This window comes from Nuphar pumila, chromosome 2 (assembly GCF_984573655.1).
Source record: "Nuphar pumila chromosome 2, dmNupPumi1.hap1.1, whole genome shotgun sequence".
Classification (NCBI taxonomy): domain Eukaryota; kingdom Viridiplantae; phylum Streptophyta; class Magnoliopsida; order Nymphaeales; family Nymphaeaceae; genus Nuphar; species Nuphar pumila.
The window spans coordinates 108,086,298-108,103,908 of record NC_143250.1 but is presented as its reverse complement, the minus strand read 5'-3'; the positions used below and the strand labels follow the sequence as shown (position 1 = coordinate 108,103,908).

At 38.3% G+C, this 17,611-nt stretch overlaps 1 protein-coding gene across 1 annotated transcript; it reads left to right on the top strand.

Annotated features, from left to right (window-relative positions):
- Positions 1 to 5,178: 5,178 nt before the first annotated feature.
- Positions 5,179 to 14,137, top strand: LOC149846631 (putative cellulose synthase A catalytic subunit 1 [UDP-forming]). Its single transcript, XM_089996465.1, has 14 exons — positions 5,179 to 5,516; positions 6,517 to 6,712; positions 6,815 to 7,005; positions 9,385 to 9,499; positions 9,590 to 9,779; positions 9,867 to 10,133; positions 10,229 to 10,574; positions 10,670 to 10,807; positions 11,386 to 11,511; positions 11,606 to 11,818; positions 11,917 to 12,172; positions 12,577 to 12,773; positions 12,865 to 13,215; positions 13,309 to 14,137. The coding sequence occupies exons 1-14, from the start codon at positions 5,436 to 5,438 to the stop codon at positions 13,885 to 13,887; spliced, it is 3,246 nt and encodes a 1,081-aa protein (XP_089852591.1). The 5' UTR covers positions 5,179 to 5,435; the 3' UTR covers positions 13,888 to 14,137.
- The last annotated feature ends 3,474 nt before the right edge of the window (positions 14,138 to 17,611 follow it).

The window sequence follows — 17,611 nt, the reverse complement described above, 5'->3', positions numbered from 1 at the left end:
TAACTAGGATTTTGGAACAAAGTCCTAATTTGACTAAAACTCTCAGAATTTTGAACAAACAAGAAGGTTTTAAAAGCTTTTTCACAAAAATAGATGAAAATAAGGTGAGAACTAAAATCAGAATTAGAGTCCTAAAACAACTGGGACTCTGAGACAGAGTCCTAATTCGACCAAAACTCTTAAAATTTAGGGTTTTCTAGAAAATGAATGAGAGGATTTTAGAAAACAAGTACAAATAAGATAGAAATTGAAGTCAGGTTTAGAGTCCTGATCCGACTAGGACTCTGGAGAAGAGTCCTAATTCGACTAGCACTATGAGATTTTTTGGTTTTCTGAGAAGCAAATAATGAGATTTTAAAAGGGACTTTTAAAAATACATGAAAAATGAAATAAAAAAATGATATCAAGATAGAGTTCTGATTCGATTAGGACTTTGGGACAAAGTTCCAATTTATTGAAACTCTAGAATTTTGGCCAGAATGAAAGGTTTTAAAAGATTTTCTCTAAAAGAGATAAAAATAAAAGTGGAAAGTAGAGTCCTGATCTGACTGAAACTTGAAAAAAGAGTCCTAATCCGACCGAAACTCTGAGATTTTGGCCAAAATAACATAAATGGATAAGGGATAAGACTACCTCTGATTTAAAACCAAAATAGAATTTTGAAAAAGGTTTAAAAAGTAAAAAGATAGAGTTTTGATCCAGCTAGGACTCTGAAAATTTTGAGAAATTTGAGGAATGAAGGAATCCAGAAGCGACACCACCTAGATGGGTCTCATCTGAGAACTGAGATTAATTAAAATTTGGTTTTAGAATGAGTCCAAATCATTTTGTAAAGAAAATATCTTGAAATAATAGAATATAGGATCCTGTGGGTTAACAAATGGCAAAATGTTGATTTAAAACCCAGGTTTTGAAATTGATTTTGAAAGAAAAGCTTTAAAATTGAATCTAGATTAAACATTTTTTAAAAATAAGAGTGTTGGATCTCGAAAATGAGATGCAATGACATGCAATGCGATGAAATTACATGTAATGATATACAATGATGTGAGATGATATGAATTGATATGCAAAAAGGCAAACCCTGGATGAGGGATTTGAAATCACAGACTCCTGACATAGATAAATGATTGAAAATTCTCATCTGAGGATGAGAATTGATAATTGAGATTGAGCCAAAATGAGGATTGAATCTTGATTGTAGGATGAATTAATGAAATTTATTGTAAGATTTTGGGCTATGAACAACCCTAGCTCAAATATCGACCAACTGGTTCCCTGAAGGCTGCAGAGAGTGGGTCTTAGTGGCAGGAGGTAGGTGTTTGTGAATGAGGGTGAAAATTTGGGGTGTTTACAGTGTCCCACCCTAGGCATTTTATGAGCTTATATATAAATCCAATTAAATCTTAATTACATATCCAAATCCATTAATCACTAATTGGATCTTTAATGCATTGCATGGATTTCATATTAGATCCATTATAAGAGTATCCAAGATCCATAATTAATCCATATTCAATTGCGCATTATCAACTAAATTATCATTTACTTTATATTTATTCTTTAATTAACATATTACTTATTTTCACTTTCACCTTCTAAATTCACTTCAATTTAACATTAAACTAACCAAGAATATCATATACAATTTAACATCAATTTAGATTAAATTCATCATTAATTCAAGCAAATCAAGAATATCAAAAAAATCAAGAGAATCAAGAAAATCGAGAATCACATCCAAGCTATAAATGCACTAAAAAATCATCTTTATTCATTTATATTTTAGGGAAAAAATGTCAGATGTTACATGTTTTTTTGTCGACAAAGTACTGTCGATGTTTGGCCTTAGAAAAATGGTCATAATTTTTCATTGATTGGAGACCATAAAAACCTAGTTTTTGTGAAACCCTATCTTTGCTTTTATACTACGCTCGTACAAAAATTCACACATTTTATAAGAAGATTGCATATCTAATTGTGTGGAAAGACGCAAATATGTCAGGTCCCAAAATTACTTATATTTACAACATAAAGTAAGTGTTTTTTTTCATAAAAATCACATTTAATTTATATCAGATATATGCAATTTTACTAAGGTATTTGCAAATTTACGATCATAAAGAGATTCACAAAACTTGTTTTTGCATGTTTCATAAATAACACAAAAAAATATGTGCAAACAGGCTTAAAGAAAGGATATAAAAAGTTTGCACGGTTTCACATGATTTTGATATAAATTATGTTATTTTACGATTAATAGAAAAACCATATAAATAACATAATTTTTTGCGTGCTTCATGAGGTTTGCAAAAAAGTTGTGCAGACCCCTTTTTAAGTGGGAGTTTGCGATACCCGATGAGCAGAGCGATATATCGTGTGAACTTTATGAGTTTTGTACTTTAGAAAGTAAAAAAGTCCTAACAAAGTTGACTATTTAAGGTTTTGGTCATTTGTCAAATTTAGCACATGGTGAGGTTTTTAAGGAACACTTAAAATGTATTTTTATGATAAAGGCAAGATCTATGTGAAGAAGGGAATCACTGTGAATGAGGATACTGATAAGGATTCTAATTATCTTTCTGTAACTGCTCTTGTAAAGAAGCCTTCAAAAGTTTTTGGTAGAAGATTATACACACTCACGTGAGAGTGTGAGCGTCTTTGGAGTCATGGAAGTAGGTTTGTCTAAACCTGAACCACGTTATATCTTGTTCTCGTTTTTTCTTTTTTGTTGCATAAATTCTAATATCCTTAGAGGAGTAGGCTGGCAAGAGTCTGCCACACCAATAGGAGTGGCCGACAGTGAGTTTTGACTCACAACCCTTCCATCCTCTCTTTCTTCTTTTATACCTCCCCAACTTCCTACACCCAACCCAGCATTTATTTTCCCCCTTTCTCTGCTTCCGACCACCACCGAACGACCATCCTCCCCTGTCGATCCCTGGCCGATGGTTGGCTGGCCACAGGATGGCCATTCCCCACTGCAGTCCCCTTCCTTTTCCCTCTCCCCCTCCCATTTTGCACTCCAGAAACCCACATGTCGTTGTCGTTGGCCGGATCCCGGTGGGTGGGTTGCTACCGACTAACTCCCGCTGATGTCACCTCTTACTATTGGCCAGCGACTCTTCCGGTCAGCCAACATGGATGCCGGTGAGAGAGGGTAGGTGGGATGCAAAGCTTAACCCTAACCCTCACCACCTTCCCCTCTTTTACATCATGGGCGAGGAGGAACCCACCCAAACCGGATCAGTTTCCAAAAGCTTCTGTTCACAATCTTCAAGAGAAGCCCTCATCCCATCCTCTTTGGGAAGTACCTTTGATTCACAGAATTGGTTCTACCCATTAAAGAAGTCAGGGTCAGGTGCCATCACATGGCACACTTTGAGTGTGCCGCTCCACTTGGTCACTGACAGTCTGTAAGTTGTGGGACCCAAAAGCAGATGATGGGCAGCCGGATGCATAGGCACTCAAAGGTGCCATCTGATGGCGCCTGATCCGGGCTCCCATTAAAGCTCCTTTCTTTTCCCAGCACTTGTATAAACCAACTTTTGTAACCAGTTTAGGGTTCCAAAACTGATTTTGCCATTTTATTAACCCCTCTAACCATATTTTGAATCCATATACGACCCAAAACCCCTTGGAACCAACCCACTTAAACAACATAACCTTGGCATTTGACCCAGGTCCAAACCCAACCCAAACTAACTTTAACCAAATTGAACCCTCAACTGGTCCTATTATAAAACCTACCCAATATTTAAATCTAGCTGTGGAGCAATTTGGTCCAATTAAACTTATTTGGGTCCAATTGTTGCATCAAATGTATCTTTTGAGTTTGCCCCCATATACTTTAAGTGGATCCATTTGGAATTGTTTTGCGCCAACCACCAAGGAGCAACAAGGTCTAACTGTTCTTTCCATTTGAATCTTACATCATCTGTTTCTCTGGATCATAGACAAATGTTTTTATCAGCAATTTCTCGTTTTTCAAAAACTCATGTGAAATTGAAAAAATTCCATAAATCTCACATTTTTGGCAAAGTCACGGTAATAAAAAAACAAATTAAAAAATATATAAATTATTTTTATAAGAAAATATTAATAAAAAATATTTAAAAATAAAAATACATAAATTTTTTTGTGATAAATAGCTGTTTAAAATGTAAATATCACATTCAAATAACGATATTTATGTTTTTTTCATAAATCTCACGATATTTTGAAATTCTTGCGAGAAATTGCCATTTTAAACTTTTAGGCAATTTCTCATGAAATTATGGCAAGATTTTCGTAAATCTTGGGATATTTGTCATACTGCTCTGGATTAGTGCTTAATAGATCCACAATTATTGGAGATTGCATCAGTTCTTAGAAATCGAGTGAGACTAGAAGAAACATAAGCTAAATTCAGACTTGTGGGCAAGTCTCCTTCAACCCAGAGAGAATGATGCAGAAGCAGGGCATGTGATTCAGGTCATGAGATCTATTTGGATCCTATTCTTATTTGGATTTTTATTTTTCAAATTTATATTTAGATATTGGTTCCACATGAATGATCCATACTCAATTAGAAAGTTAAATGCATTTTAAGAGACTATCTTATTCAGGAGTTTATGGAATTTAATAGTTTGGCTTAATTAGGATTGGGAAACCCTTATCTATATATAAATGAAAGATCCATTTAGTTAAGCAGCTTATGTTGGAGATTTGGAATCAATTTTTTTTCTTTAATTCAGTTAATTTATTGTTTTTGTTAGAATTTTTAGTTATTTTCTATCTTTTCTAGTTTTTTTAGATAATTTGATAGCAATAATTCTTAGTTTGGTTAGGTCTTGTAAATCAGACAACGAATTTGCATCAGATCCAACTATCTATTTTTTTTTCCCCTCTAACCAATCAATAATCTAAGTTGGGTAGCGCCTCCCGATCCTGTTAAATTGCAGATCCCGACTCACAGGCAACTGATCAGCCCCAGCCCCCACGGAAGAATACAAAATAAAAAGGGCCACACTTAATAGGAAAAAGAAGCACAAGGACGGTAACGAACCCTGTTCTGGTCAGTAAAAATAGATCACCGACGAATACAGCCTAGTTGAGAGACTCGACAGTGAATTCGGTGTGACCGGTTTAGCCGGTAAAAGGCGCTATTATTGTCGGTGGCGTCCTCAGGCACACAAAGACAATAAAATACAGTGAAGAAAAGAGGGTGGAAGCAGTGAGAGCCATTCAGAGAGAGAGGGAGAGAGAGAGAGAGAGAGAGACGCCCATCATTTCTCATGTTTTGGGGAGAAGAGGAAGATTTCTGTTCTAATGCAGGAGGAGATCTCTTGCTCTTAATAAACTGAGAGATCTCTCTAACTTTTTGATAGATTTCTTCTTCTTCTCCTCTTTAAATCTACCAAAAGATCTTCTTTTTCCTCACCGGTTAGGGATCCATGGAGGCCAATGCTGGAATGGTTGCTGGTTCTCGCAACAGAAACGAATTCGTCATGATACACCATGAATCGGAGGATGGGGTATTTCTCTCTGTTCTCCTTCTTCAGCCGTTCCGTTGGTTTTCTCTCTCTAAAATGTCTAGATCGGATCGTTTGTGCTTGTTGTTATTGGATGAGGGCTTTCTTCTGCATGAATTTTGATCGGTATTTGCTCAGTTTAGTTTCTCGTGATCTCTTGCAAGTTAAGTTTTGAGCTATTTTTTTCTGGGTCTCTAGTGTCTAAAATTGGTGTATCTTGTACGATTGTGTCAGTTTCAGGATGTGGTGTGTAAATGCTAATGCTTACCCCTTATTTTTGAAGCTGTCCTGTGCCTTTTGCTGACTGCAGATGCGTTCTAGATGTCGAGCATGATGGCTTATGATTCACTCTTGAGTACCCATTTTAATTTTTTTGATTCTTTACCTACTACCCATGGTCGATTTCGCTTTTATTATGTCTTTTATGAATCAAGGGTTCTGTTTTCAAAGATCCCGGAAATCTTTGTATTTTTAGTACTTAAATCAGTCAGATCTAGGTTTTCTGCTCACACTTCATAACTTCTTTTTAGTTTCGTGTTATCTTCTACATGTAGGATCATCCAATTTTTTTTTTTTTAAAAGGCAAGCTGGGGTTAGGCAGACCCTACCAGTTATACAACGATACCATTGGGATTTGAACTTGCAACGTCCCAACACAAGGTGACGTGCACTAGCTGCTCCTACCAGACAAGTGGCGCCTTCTACATGTAGGATCACCCAAATTGGTTGTACCAGTGTAGCATCTTCTATTCTTTGGTGCTTATATTTTGATAATTTGTGTCGTACCAACGGTAGTTAATTTGAACTTCAATGGTATCCATCATGTATACAACTTTTTCTAGTTTGAACTATGAATATCTGATTTCATGATATACTTTTTGAATCCACATGGTGGATGTAATGAAAAACGCATATTTTTAATTTTGATTATGGAATTATTGTTTCATTGTTCCTTAATTTTTGGTTGCTGTTCACCTCACGTGTTTCTTTACGGTGACTGCAGCCTAAACCCCTTAAACATTTGAGTGCCCAAGTTTGTCAGATATGTGGAGATACTGTTGGTGTAACAGCTAAAGGAGATACTTTTGTTGCTTGCAATGAGTGTGCCTTCCCTGTTTGCCTTCCTTGTTATGAATATGAGAGGAAAGATGGAAACAGATCCTGCCCACAGTGCAAAACCAGATACAAGAGGCACAAAGGTATCTTGGTATTTGTTTTTTCATAATCATTTTCTCCAATTTTAGTATTATTAAGTTTGCTATGATTTGTCTATATTTGACAGAGTGATGTTTTATTGCCAGGGAGTCCTCGAGTTGAGGGAGATGAAGATGAGGATGATGTTGATGATCTTGAGAATGAATTCAACTATGCTAATGCAAATGCTAAACCACGGCAACAATGGCAGATGTATGGACAGGGAGAAGATGATTTGGCAACTTCCTCTAGACAGGAGTCACAGCGGCCAATTCCCCTTCTTACCAATGGGCAGTCGGTATTTACTAATTGTTGCTTGTACATTCCCGTGGCACATGTTTATTCACATGCACATAAGCATGAAAATACACATGATTTGCGTGTGCTTTTTTTACTTAAAAATCCATGTATATTAAACTTATGGACTTAATTCTGTTTAATGATGCACTTGTAGTTCTTAAGTCTGTGTAAAAGTTATTAAGTACTTTTGAAGCCTGAGACATTTTTATTTTCTCATGTTCCACAAATTGTGACACATCAATTTTATTCTGGTGTTATAGTTTTATATTATCTATAATAGTTCAAGCTTTATCTTGTGTTGTATTTTTCAATGAATTTACTTTGAGAGGTTTGTGCATCACTACACAGTGAAAGAATTTTTATGTGTACAAGTGATTCTCATTTTAGTGAATCTTCATTCAGTCTTCCATCCAGCACTTTGTAAGTGCACATTGATGTTATTGAATACCTCATTTTGGCTGCTCCTTTTTACTCTACTGATTCATTGTTTTTGACTGCTTCCTATTTTTACATATCTTCAAAGAATTCATTTCACTAAATCAATGTTGTGAAAAGCATTGTGGCATAGCGTAGCGCTTCACCAAAAACTGAAGCGAGGCTTAAGGCGTAAGCCTCAGAATTTGTTTTTTCTTTAACTTTAAAAAACCTTTAAAATATCTATAAATATAAATAAATAATAGAAACACTTTATTGATAAAGTAACAGTCAATAAGAAACAGAAAATTGCAAATAAATAGTGAAATTAACATTTTTTCTTTTTCTTCTACAGAAAATTGCAAATATAAATAGTTTTCTTTCTTTATTTCTTTCTTTTTCCTTCTTTTTTCCTTTCTTTCTTTCGTTCTTCGTTTCTTTCTTTCTTCCTTCCTTCCTTTTCTTTCTTTCCTTCCTTCCATTTCTTTCTTTCTTTTTTTCCTTTTTCTTCATTTTTTTCTTTGTTGGGCTATTTACCTGCGCCTCAAGGCGAGGCATGCTATTTGCGCCTCGAGGCACGTTTTTGATGACTATGATGAAAACTTTTGAGGAAGAAAGTAAATATTTGTGAAGGCTTATTACTGCTAAATTTGTCGTTAATCAAGGATGTCAAGGAGACACTGAAAGCAAAAGCTGAAGCAGTATCCATCTGTAGTTCTGCAACAATAGCAAAATGAAGCCTGCAGTTGAGGAGCAGGAATTCAAAGTTGGCAGCTATGCAGTCAACAGATCAATAACAGAAGCAAGAGGAAAATTATACTAGTAATGCAATTTCCAGAAGAACTGGTAGTCTCTGGACAAATGTGGCATCATCCTGCCAAAAATGTTCATAAGATTCATGTATGAAATTAACATAGCTAAATCTTAATCTAATACTCTTGCTTTATGGTCTAAAGTAGATGAGTAATAGGTAGTACATAGAGTGGCTGACATAGTTAAAAAGAAGTAGAAAGTAATAGTCTTTCACAGATAGTAAGGCCTCTTTGCTAGTATGCTTGAAATTATTAATCAAGTGTAACTTGATCCCCATAAATTACATATTGCTCTTCTTGGGTGTGGAGCTACTAAAATAGCCCTTAAGCACTAAATCCGTATGAACTTATGCAGCAATAATCGGATATGCCCCTCAAATTCAGCCGGTATTGATCTAGCATTGAGACTTTGTTGAGTAGAAGTGGCAAAATAACAGTTGAGTCTGTTAAACCTTCTGCAGACTCTGCAACAAAAGCATGCTTAGACCTACCTGGTCAGAGAACGGAAACCTATAACAGATCCTGCCAAAATCTGCGCAAGGTTCATCCATGCTTCTGTGCAGTTTGAGGTCAACCTAACACACATTGTAACAACACAAGTAGCTGGGGAATAGATTGGCTGATGTAGCTAAAGACTAGGTGACAGTTTTATATAGGATGGTGAAACTTCAGTAATCTGGGAAAAAAAAAAGAAATGTTGGCCTATCAACAGTCCAACATAGACATGTATGACTCTGCTGTAGTGGCTGAAGTAGCAGAGTACCATGCTGTAGAGAAGCTAGCTCTGTATCTTATTCCACAACTTCTGATATTCAGACTTTGATTAAAGCAGTACTCAGACTGTTTACCTCAAGGTTAAAACCGTGTCTGATGAAGTTTTGATGAGTGGATCAATATACTTTGTGAGTGCGAAAGAATGTATAAGATGTGTGATACTATTATGTAACAAACTACATATTTGGCAAGGTGCTATGTTACTTTTACGGCCTCTAGTTACAGATTCTTTTTGTTTATAGTATCTTTTCTGTTAAAATCCCTCCATGTTGTACAGTGGAAAAAATCATCATTACATTTGTCTAATTTTCCCTTTTCTGTTTTATTGCAAATACTAGTTATTTCCTGTTAACATATACTTAATGATGTGATGCTAGGTTTCTGGAGAACTACCTGATGCAACTCCTGAACATCGCTCTATGGCAACCCAACATTCAGGTCCGCTAGGTTCTGCTGAGAAGCGTGCTCATTACACTGATCCTAGTCTTCCTGGTATTAACAAGCTTTGCTCTATACAATTTTAATGTGAAGTGTTCATTTTTTATCGGCTATTGCTGACTGTGTTACTGATTAATTATATAGTACCAGTGAGAACTGTTGATCCTTCCAAGGACCTAAATTCTTATGGACTGGGAAGTGTTGACTGGAAGGAACGTGTTGAAGGTTGGAAAATTAAACAGGAGAAAAATATGATGCAAATGACCAGTAGATATACTGATGGTGGAAAAGGAGATATTGAAGGAACTGGTTCAAATGGCGAGGATCTGCAAATGTATTCTCTAGTCTTTATGAATGAACTATGTTAGAACCAAGAATGAGAGCATACATAATACTCACATGTTGATTCCTTGCGTGGCAGGGCTGATGTTGCTCGACAACCTTTAAGCAGAATTGTGCCCATTCCTCCTTCTCATCTGACTCCTTACAGAGTTGTAATTGTACTTCGTCTGATTATCTTGGGATTTTTCCTTCAATACCGTGTGAGCCACCCAGTTTCTGATGCATATCCATTGTGGCTGACTTCTGTAATTTGTGAGATTTGGTTTGCACTATCTTGGCTTCTTGATCAGTTTCCAAAATGGTTCCCCATTAACCGTGAAACTTACCTTGACAGGCTTGCATTGAGGTTTGTTGTCATCCTCTTCTTTGTTTGTTGGTTCTGTCATTTGAAAAACTCTCATCTGCATCTGCAATGTCTCTTACTATATACTTGTGCTACAGATATGATAGAGAAGGGGAGCCATCACAGTTGGCTCCCATTGATGTCTTTGTCAGTACAGTGGATCCTCTGAAAGAGCCACCTCTTATTACCGCAAATACTGTACTTTCCATCCTTGCTGTTGATTACCCTGTCGATAAAGTGTCATGCTATGTTTCTGATGATGGTTCAGCAATGCTAACGTTTGAATCTCTTGCGGAGACATCAGAGTTTGCAAGGAAGTGGGTGCCCTTCTGCAAGAAGTACAATATTGAACCTAGGGCTCCAGAGTTTTATTTTGCGCAGAAGATAGATTACTTGAAAGATAAGATACAACCATCATTTGTGAAAGAGCGCAGGGCAATGAAGGCAAGCTTTAAGATCTCTAAAAAGATAGGTTCTTATATGTCATAACGTTTCAGTATTCTCAGCAACATGTATGATCATAATCTTTGTCTTTGCAGAGGGAGTATGAAGAGTTCAAAGTGCGGATCAATGCTCTTGTTGCCAAGGCACAAAAGACCCCTGAGGAAGGCTGGACAATGCAGGATGGCACCCCATGGCCTGGAAACAATCCTAGAGATCATCCTGGCATGATTCAGGTACTGGAAATCCTTATAAGCTGTGATGTGTACATGAAGTACAAATGTTGTATGCTCCCATGTAACTCAATCTGGGCCTATTTTGTATTTCTGTTTATACAAAATATCAAGGTAATACCACCATGCAGTTAAGAACATAGCTCAACATTTGGTGGCTGTAAGTCTAGGTTGGAAAGATTCACATTAGTCACTTCCTTGTTGAGCATTATTGATCCTTTAGGTGGACAGTCATCTATGTAACCGGGACACAGCACTTAGGGTGCCGTACCTGTGTCGACACGGGTACTGGTACCTGGACACGGCATTTGCCGTGTCCTTTATTATATTATATATTTTCAATATATATATATATATATATATATATATATATATATATATATATATATATATATATATATATAGCCATGCCCCCGCACCCACATTTTTTGGAATTGCCATGTCGTACCCGTACCCAGGTGACATAGATAGTCATAGTTCTTGCATGCCAACTTTTAGATGCTGCCGTGTATTGACAATTACTCGATCTCAACAGTATTTTGTATCAGGCCTCTTTATGATGTTTATTTTTCAAAAAATAGGTATTTTTGGGCCATAGTGGAGGGCTTGATACTGATGGAAATGAGCTACCCCGACTTGTCTATGTCTCTCGTGAGAAACGCCCAGGATTCCAACATCACAAGAAAGCTGGTGCTATGAATGCATTGGTATGTTACATGTTCAATTTATTGACTCATTCAGATGATTTTGTTGTTAAATTTCTCACCATTTAATCTTTCATTTTGCTTTTCCTCTATGCAGATACGGGTGTCTGCAGTTCTAACAAATGGTGCCTATCTTCTGAATGTCGATTGTGACCACTATTTCAACAATAGTAAGGCACTTCGAGAAGCAATGTGCTTCATGATGGATCCTGCCCTGGGCAAGAAAACATGTTATGTGCAGTTTCCTCAGCGTTTTGATGGTATTGATTTGCACGATCGATATGCCAATCGAAACATAGTCTTTTTTGATGTATGAATTGGTAACCCCGGTTTTATTCGTTCTAGTTTTGCATTCCATCATTCCTACTTTGGGATAATATGATTGCCACTTACCTTGCATCATTGCAGATAAACATGAAGGGCTTGGATGGTATCCAAGGTCCAGTTTATGTGGGTACTGGGTGTTGTTTCAACAGGCAAGCTTTGTATGGATATGATCCAGTCTTGACTGAAGCTGATTTAGAGCCAAACATTGTTTTCAAAAGTTGCTGTGGCTCGAGGAAAAAGAGCAAGAGCAAGAAGTACATCGATAAGAAGCGACAAGTTAAAAGGACTGAATCCTCCATCCCTATTTTCAACATGGAAGATATTGAAGGTGTAGAAGGTAAAGATAGTCTTAGGGTTACATAGCAAGATGTTATATTGGCATAGAAGAGCCTCAAATCCAAAAAGAAAACTGTTGTTTGAGTTGACTATTTTACTGAGAATAATTTGTATCATTTAACGATATTGCAGTGGTTTTATCGTTATTAGAGGGTAAGCAAGCATTTTGAAAAGGGTGGACTATTGTCAACCCAACCCAAGTAAAAAAACTATAATGGGTTGTTCAGAGTTTAAACTATCAGATAATGGTGAAAAACTTGGAGGGATGTTTAACATTCCTCAGATCTGAGGAGCATTCATGAAATTATTCACAAGGGTAGGAGGAAGATAGCTCATCATATCCTGAAGTTATCTAGGGTATTTATAAATTTTACCAGCCGACACTTAGTATTTGTTGATTTTCAGGTTTCGATGATGAAAGATCTCTGCTTATGTCGCAAAAAAGCCTAGAGAAGAGGTTTGGGCAATCACCAGTTTTCATTGCATCTACATTTATGGAAAATGGTGGGATACCCCCTTCAACGAATCCAGCTTCACTGCTGAAAGAAGCAATACATGTCATCAGCTGTGGCTATGAGGACAAGACGGAATGGGGAAAAGAGGTAAAATCTTGTGTTCTAATTATTATATAATTTGTTTTTCTATTGCACTGTGTGTTTGCAACTAAAGAACCGATTTTCACACTACTGCCAGATTGGATGGATTTATGGATCAGTTACAGAAGATATCTTGACTGGATTTAAAATGCATGCCCGAGGATGGATGTCGATCTACTGCATGCCTCCACGCCCTGCATTTAAAGGTTCTGCACCTATTAACCTTTCCGATCGTCTAAACCAAGTGCTGAGGTGGGCTCTTGGTTCGGTTGAAATTCTTCTTAGCAGGCATTGCCCCATTTGGTACGGGTATAGTGGCAGGTTGAAGATGTTGGAGAGGCTGGCTTATGTCAACACCATTGTGTATCCTCTCACGTCTATACCGCTGATTGCATATTGCGTCCTCCCTGCTATTTGTCTTCTGACAGGAAAATTCATTATTCCTGAGGTATGGTAGCATTCCATCTTTTTCCATATGGATATTTCTTTCGCATTTCATTGCCAGAAACTGAAACTCTCAACATTTGATTTTCTTCTTCAGATTAGTAACTACGCAAGTTTGTGGTTCATTCTGCTCTTTATCTCCATTGCTGCAACAGGCATTCTAGAACTTCGATGGAGTGGAGTTGGGATTGAGGACTGGTGGAGGAATGAACAATTCTGGGTTATTGGGGGCACTTCTGCACATCTTTTTGCTGTTTTCCAAGGATTGTTGAAGGTGCTTGCTGGTATTGATACAAACTTCACTGTTACTTCAAAGGCATCTGATGAGGATGGTGAATTTTCTGAATTGTATGTTTTCAAGTGGACATCTCTTCTGATTCCGCCAACCACCGTGCTCGTTATAAACTTGGTGGGTGTCGTTGCTGGTGTTTCTTATGCGATCAATAGCGGATACCAGTCATGGGGTCCTCTCTTTGGGAGGCTCTTCTTTGCGCTCTGGGTCATCTTGCATCTCTACCCTTTCCTCAAAGGTCTGTTGGGTCGCCAGAACCGCACACCAACAATTGTTATTGTGTGGGCTATACTTCTTGCTTCTATCTTCTCCTTGCTGTGGGTGCGGATCGATCCTTTCACCAAGACCACCCCTGCTACTGGCCAGTGTGGAATCGATTGCTAGTGTTTTATGGACTGTCCCCAGTACAACCTTGCTCTCTCCGAGTGCGTGTGTATATATCTACCAAAATGCACAAGCACTGTTTGTTATATTGTATTATGAGTTGGGTGGTGGTGGTTTGTACTTTGAAAACATTTGTCAGTTTCAAATCTTCTCGTTTATGAATTCATATAAGTTCAATGTTTATCTTGTGACTTTATCTATACAATGGAAATTAAATAATTTTGTGTTATTTCTTATCATTTCCAACACTGTCCTCACTAATCACTATATACATCTATATGAGTAAGGGGTAGCTATTTACTCCAATCCGTGCCTTACCATAATCATACGGGGTTTTTATTTTATTTTTTCTCAAATCTTATCATATAGATGTGTTGTACATGATTTTATAGGAATGAATTCTTAGATCGTCAAATTACAACAGGTGAGTAGCTTTTTTTTTAATTTTTTTTATAATTATTGAAGCTTAAAAATATTTTTAAAGGAAAAACTCGGTCTAAGTGTTTTCCAGCAAATCTACTCTGCTTAATACATCTATCAGGTCAGATTTGTGAAACACTAGATCATTTATGATACACCTAATGTTGGTAGGCACCTACTTGCCATTCTAGGGTGTAGTTGCCTACTTCAATCCTGCCTATTGCCAGCATACTAGGCTTCTAAATGACATTGTTTTTCATGTTTTTTGTCAAATATGATCAGTGGTATTCTAGATACTTGATTTTATATAAATGGATTCTTGGATGATTCGTTTCCGTTTTTACAAGGTTTGAAAATCGTTGAACTAATTTTTTTAAAAATATTCAAGTTTAAAAATTCATAGTTTTTATCGAGAAAAAACACGATCCAAATGTCGTTTTCTAGAAAATCAACTATGGGGAACATATCTGCCAGGTCAGACTCGCAAAAAAAAAATCTCTCAAAACCCATGCTTGCTTGCAGTAGGCACGTACTCCTCTCTCTCTCTCTCTCTCTCTCTCTCTATATATATATATATATATATATATATATATAATAAATTATTGCTTACACTCTGTACTCTTTAGCTAAAATTTATAGTTCAATCTTTATTTAAATAATTTGACCCATAGATGACATGGTCCGCTTACTAGGAAATGCAATTTGGAACAAGTTTTTTCGCATAAAAACATGTTTTTGACAATCATGAAATTTTGATGCATTGAGGATCGTTGCAATTTAAAGCCTTGAAAAACTTATATAACAAAATCTAAAGTTTGTGTGAAGAAAATGGGTTGTGTCCGCTAGTGTAGAGACGTACGAGTAGCTAATACTCTCTCTCTCTCTCTCTCTCTCACGTATATATATATATATATCACAGCTTGTCCTTATGGATGGAATGGAAGCAGAAAGATCTGTAGACTTTTGCATCTACAAGTTGTTTTAACTACAAATATGAAACGGAAACAAATCTAGACTCAGAGGTTGTGTTTCTGGAGGAGGAAAAGGGGAAGATGAAGAAATTTGTGAAGGACACACGATGCAACGTCCGATATTAAGACACACCCACTTTAGTAGGCCACATAGTGAGGTTAGTGGGTGAGAGTTATGTGAATATGGGGAGACCACATTCATGTAACTGTCTATTTCTTCGATTATACAAGGAGTAGGCTGCCATAAAAATGATGAGAGTTTCATAGCAATTAGCCTACCCCAAATACCACATAAGGTTTACTTGGTAAATGGTCCTGCTCACCATCAACCTAAGGCCTGGGCTCATCGTGAGCGTCGACCGATTGAGGAGAACGCCAAATACTCTGCATGGGCACTCTATGGCGACTACAAGTATGTTTTCTGTGTTTGTATTGGATTTTGCAAGAAACACTAACATTGGATTATGGGCCCACTTCACGCATTTTCGTTGCGTGTGGGTGCTTGTAGGGCCTTCTGGTGTTTGCTTGCGACTGTCGCCCTAAGGTGAGGTAAGTCGCATTGCTGTGGAGCGACTGTAACATATCGAGCCTGTCGTTGTAGGGTGATGTGGCTTATGTGTATTCAGCAAACAGTCGCCTCTGTATTCAGCAAAATCGCCTGAACTCTGACGGCTATCGCCAGAGGGCAACATAGAGTCCCAACAGACTGTTGCCATGGGGGGGCAACCTTCACCGACGACAAACCCATTCTATGAGGTGAGGTGATCACTTGTCGCTGTGGGGCGACGACAACTATGGTTGTGAGGCGACTGCCATAGATGGTGACTGTAGTCGTGAGGCGACTATTTTTTTTTTCAGTATCAGATTAAAAAAAAAACACAGTCGGTTTAAGGGTTACCTGTGGCCGTCAGGCTGTAGGGGGATTTGCCGGTGTCGAGGTCACTGTGGAGCATCGTCGGGTGGTGTCTTTTCGCCGGATTGCCGGTGTCCGTCCGACGACGTGCATCATTCGAGGCTTCAAACCCCCTTTCTGCCCTTTCCCTTTCCCTTCCCCTCCACCATCGTGGCTCTAGCTGCCACAGACGGGAAGAAGGCGGCCCTTTTGCCAGCTATTTCCCCTCTACTGTCGGGCTAGATGGGGTCTGCTGTCGTCGGAGAAACTGAGGACTGGTGGGGTTTTTTGCCGGATCGTCGGCTTCCGTTTGGTGACGTGCGACAACAAGGTTTTTTAGAAAACCCTCATTTTCTCTCCTGTGGTCGTTGGGCTGCAGAGGGGTTTACCCTCGCTAGTGTGCTTTCGTTGGGATAGTCACCAGGAGATGTCACCGTAGATCGGCGTCGCGGGGGGGGGGGGGGGGGGTCGCTAGATTGTCGGTGACGTGCGACAACCAGAACCAGGGTTTTGAAAACCCTATTTTCTTCAACTGTTGGGCTAGGATTTTGGTCGATGGAGGTTTCGCTGAAGGTCAGTGACGTTGACATTGCTGGCCAGTAGGCCGCCAGTGCTGGTGACCTCTGGCTGCTGCTTAGGTGACGTGGGTCGCCGGTTACAGCTCTCAAGCGACGTGGGTCGCTGACAGGTCATTCAGTTTTTGAGAAACCAAATTCAACCTTTAGTTGTCGGATACCAGATCGGGTCCGGCATTCCGACCCGGTGGCAGATCCGATCCAAACCCAGATTCAGTTGTGGATCGAGTCTGCCATTTCCATTGGATCAAACCCAAACCCATAATGGTTCCGGGTATGGGTCTGATCCAAAAATATTAGGTCCAACCCAGGTTATGCCTGGATCGGGTCTGACCTAAATCCTATATTGATCAGGTTAGACCCGGATCCTATGTGGATCAGGTCAAACCCAGATTCTATATGGATCGGGTCAGACCCAGATCCTATGGGGTTCAGGTTGGTGATCGGATCCGACCCGGTTGGATCAGAACCAAACCCATTTGGTTCTGGGTCTGGTCCAATCCGGTTGAATTGAGTTTAAGATCCAAAACTATTTGGATCGGGTTATGATCAGGACCCATAGCTATTCAGGTCTGGATCTAATTCGGACAGCTCAGATCCAAATTTGGATCGGGTCAAGCCTGGATCCGCTTTGAATCTAGTCAGATCCTGATTCTATTTGGATCCGTAATAGGATCCAGACACTATTTGAAACTGAACCGGATCTGTGACTGATACGACCTTTTTCGAAACCGGTTCGAAGCCATTTTTTACTGGTTCCTTCAAGTTTTTCACTGGTTTCGAGATGCTAAGACCCTGTTTTCATAAATATATGAAGATACAAGGATTTTGACATACAATTATAGGATTTTATGAACTTTTTCTCA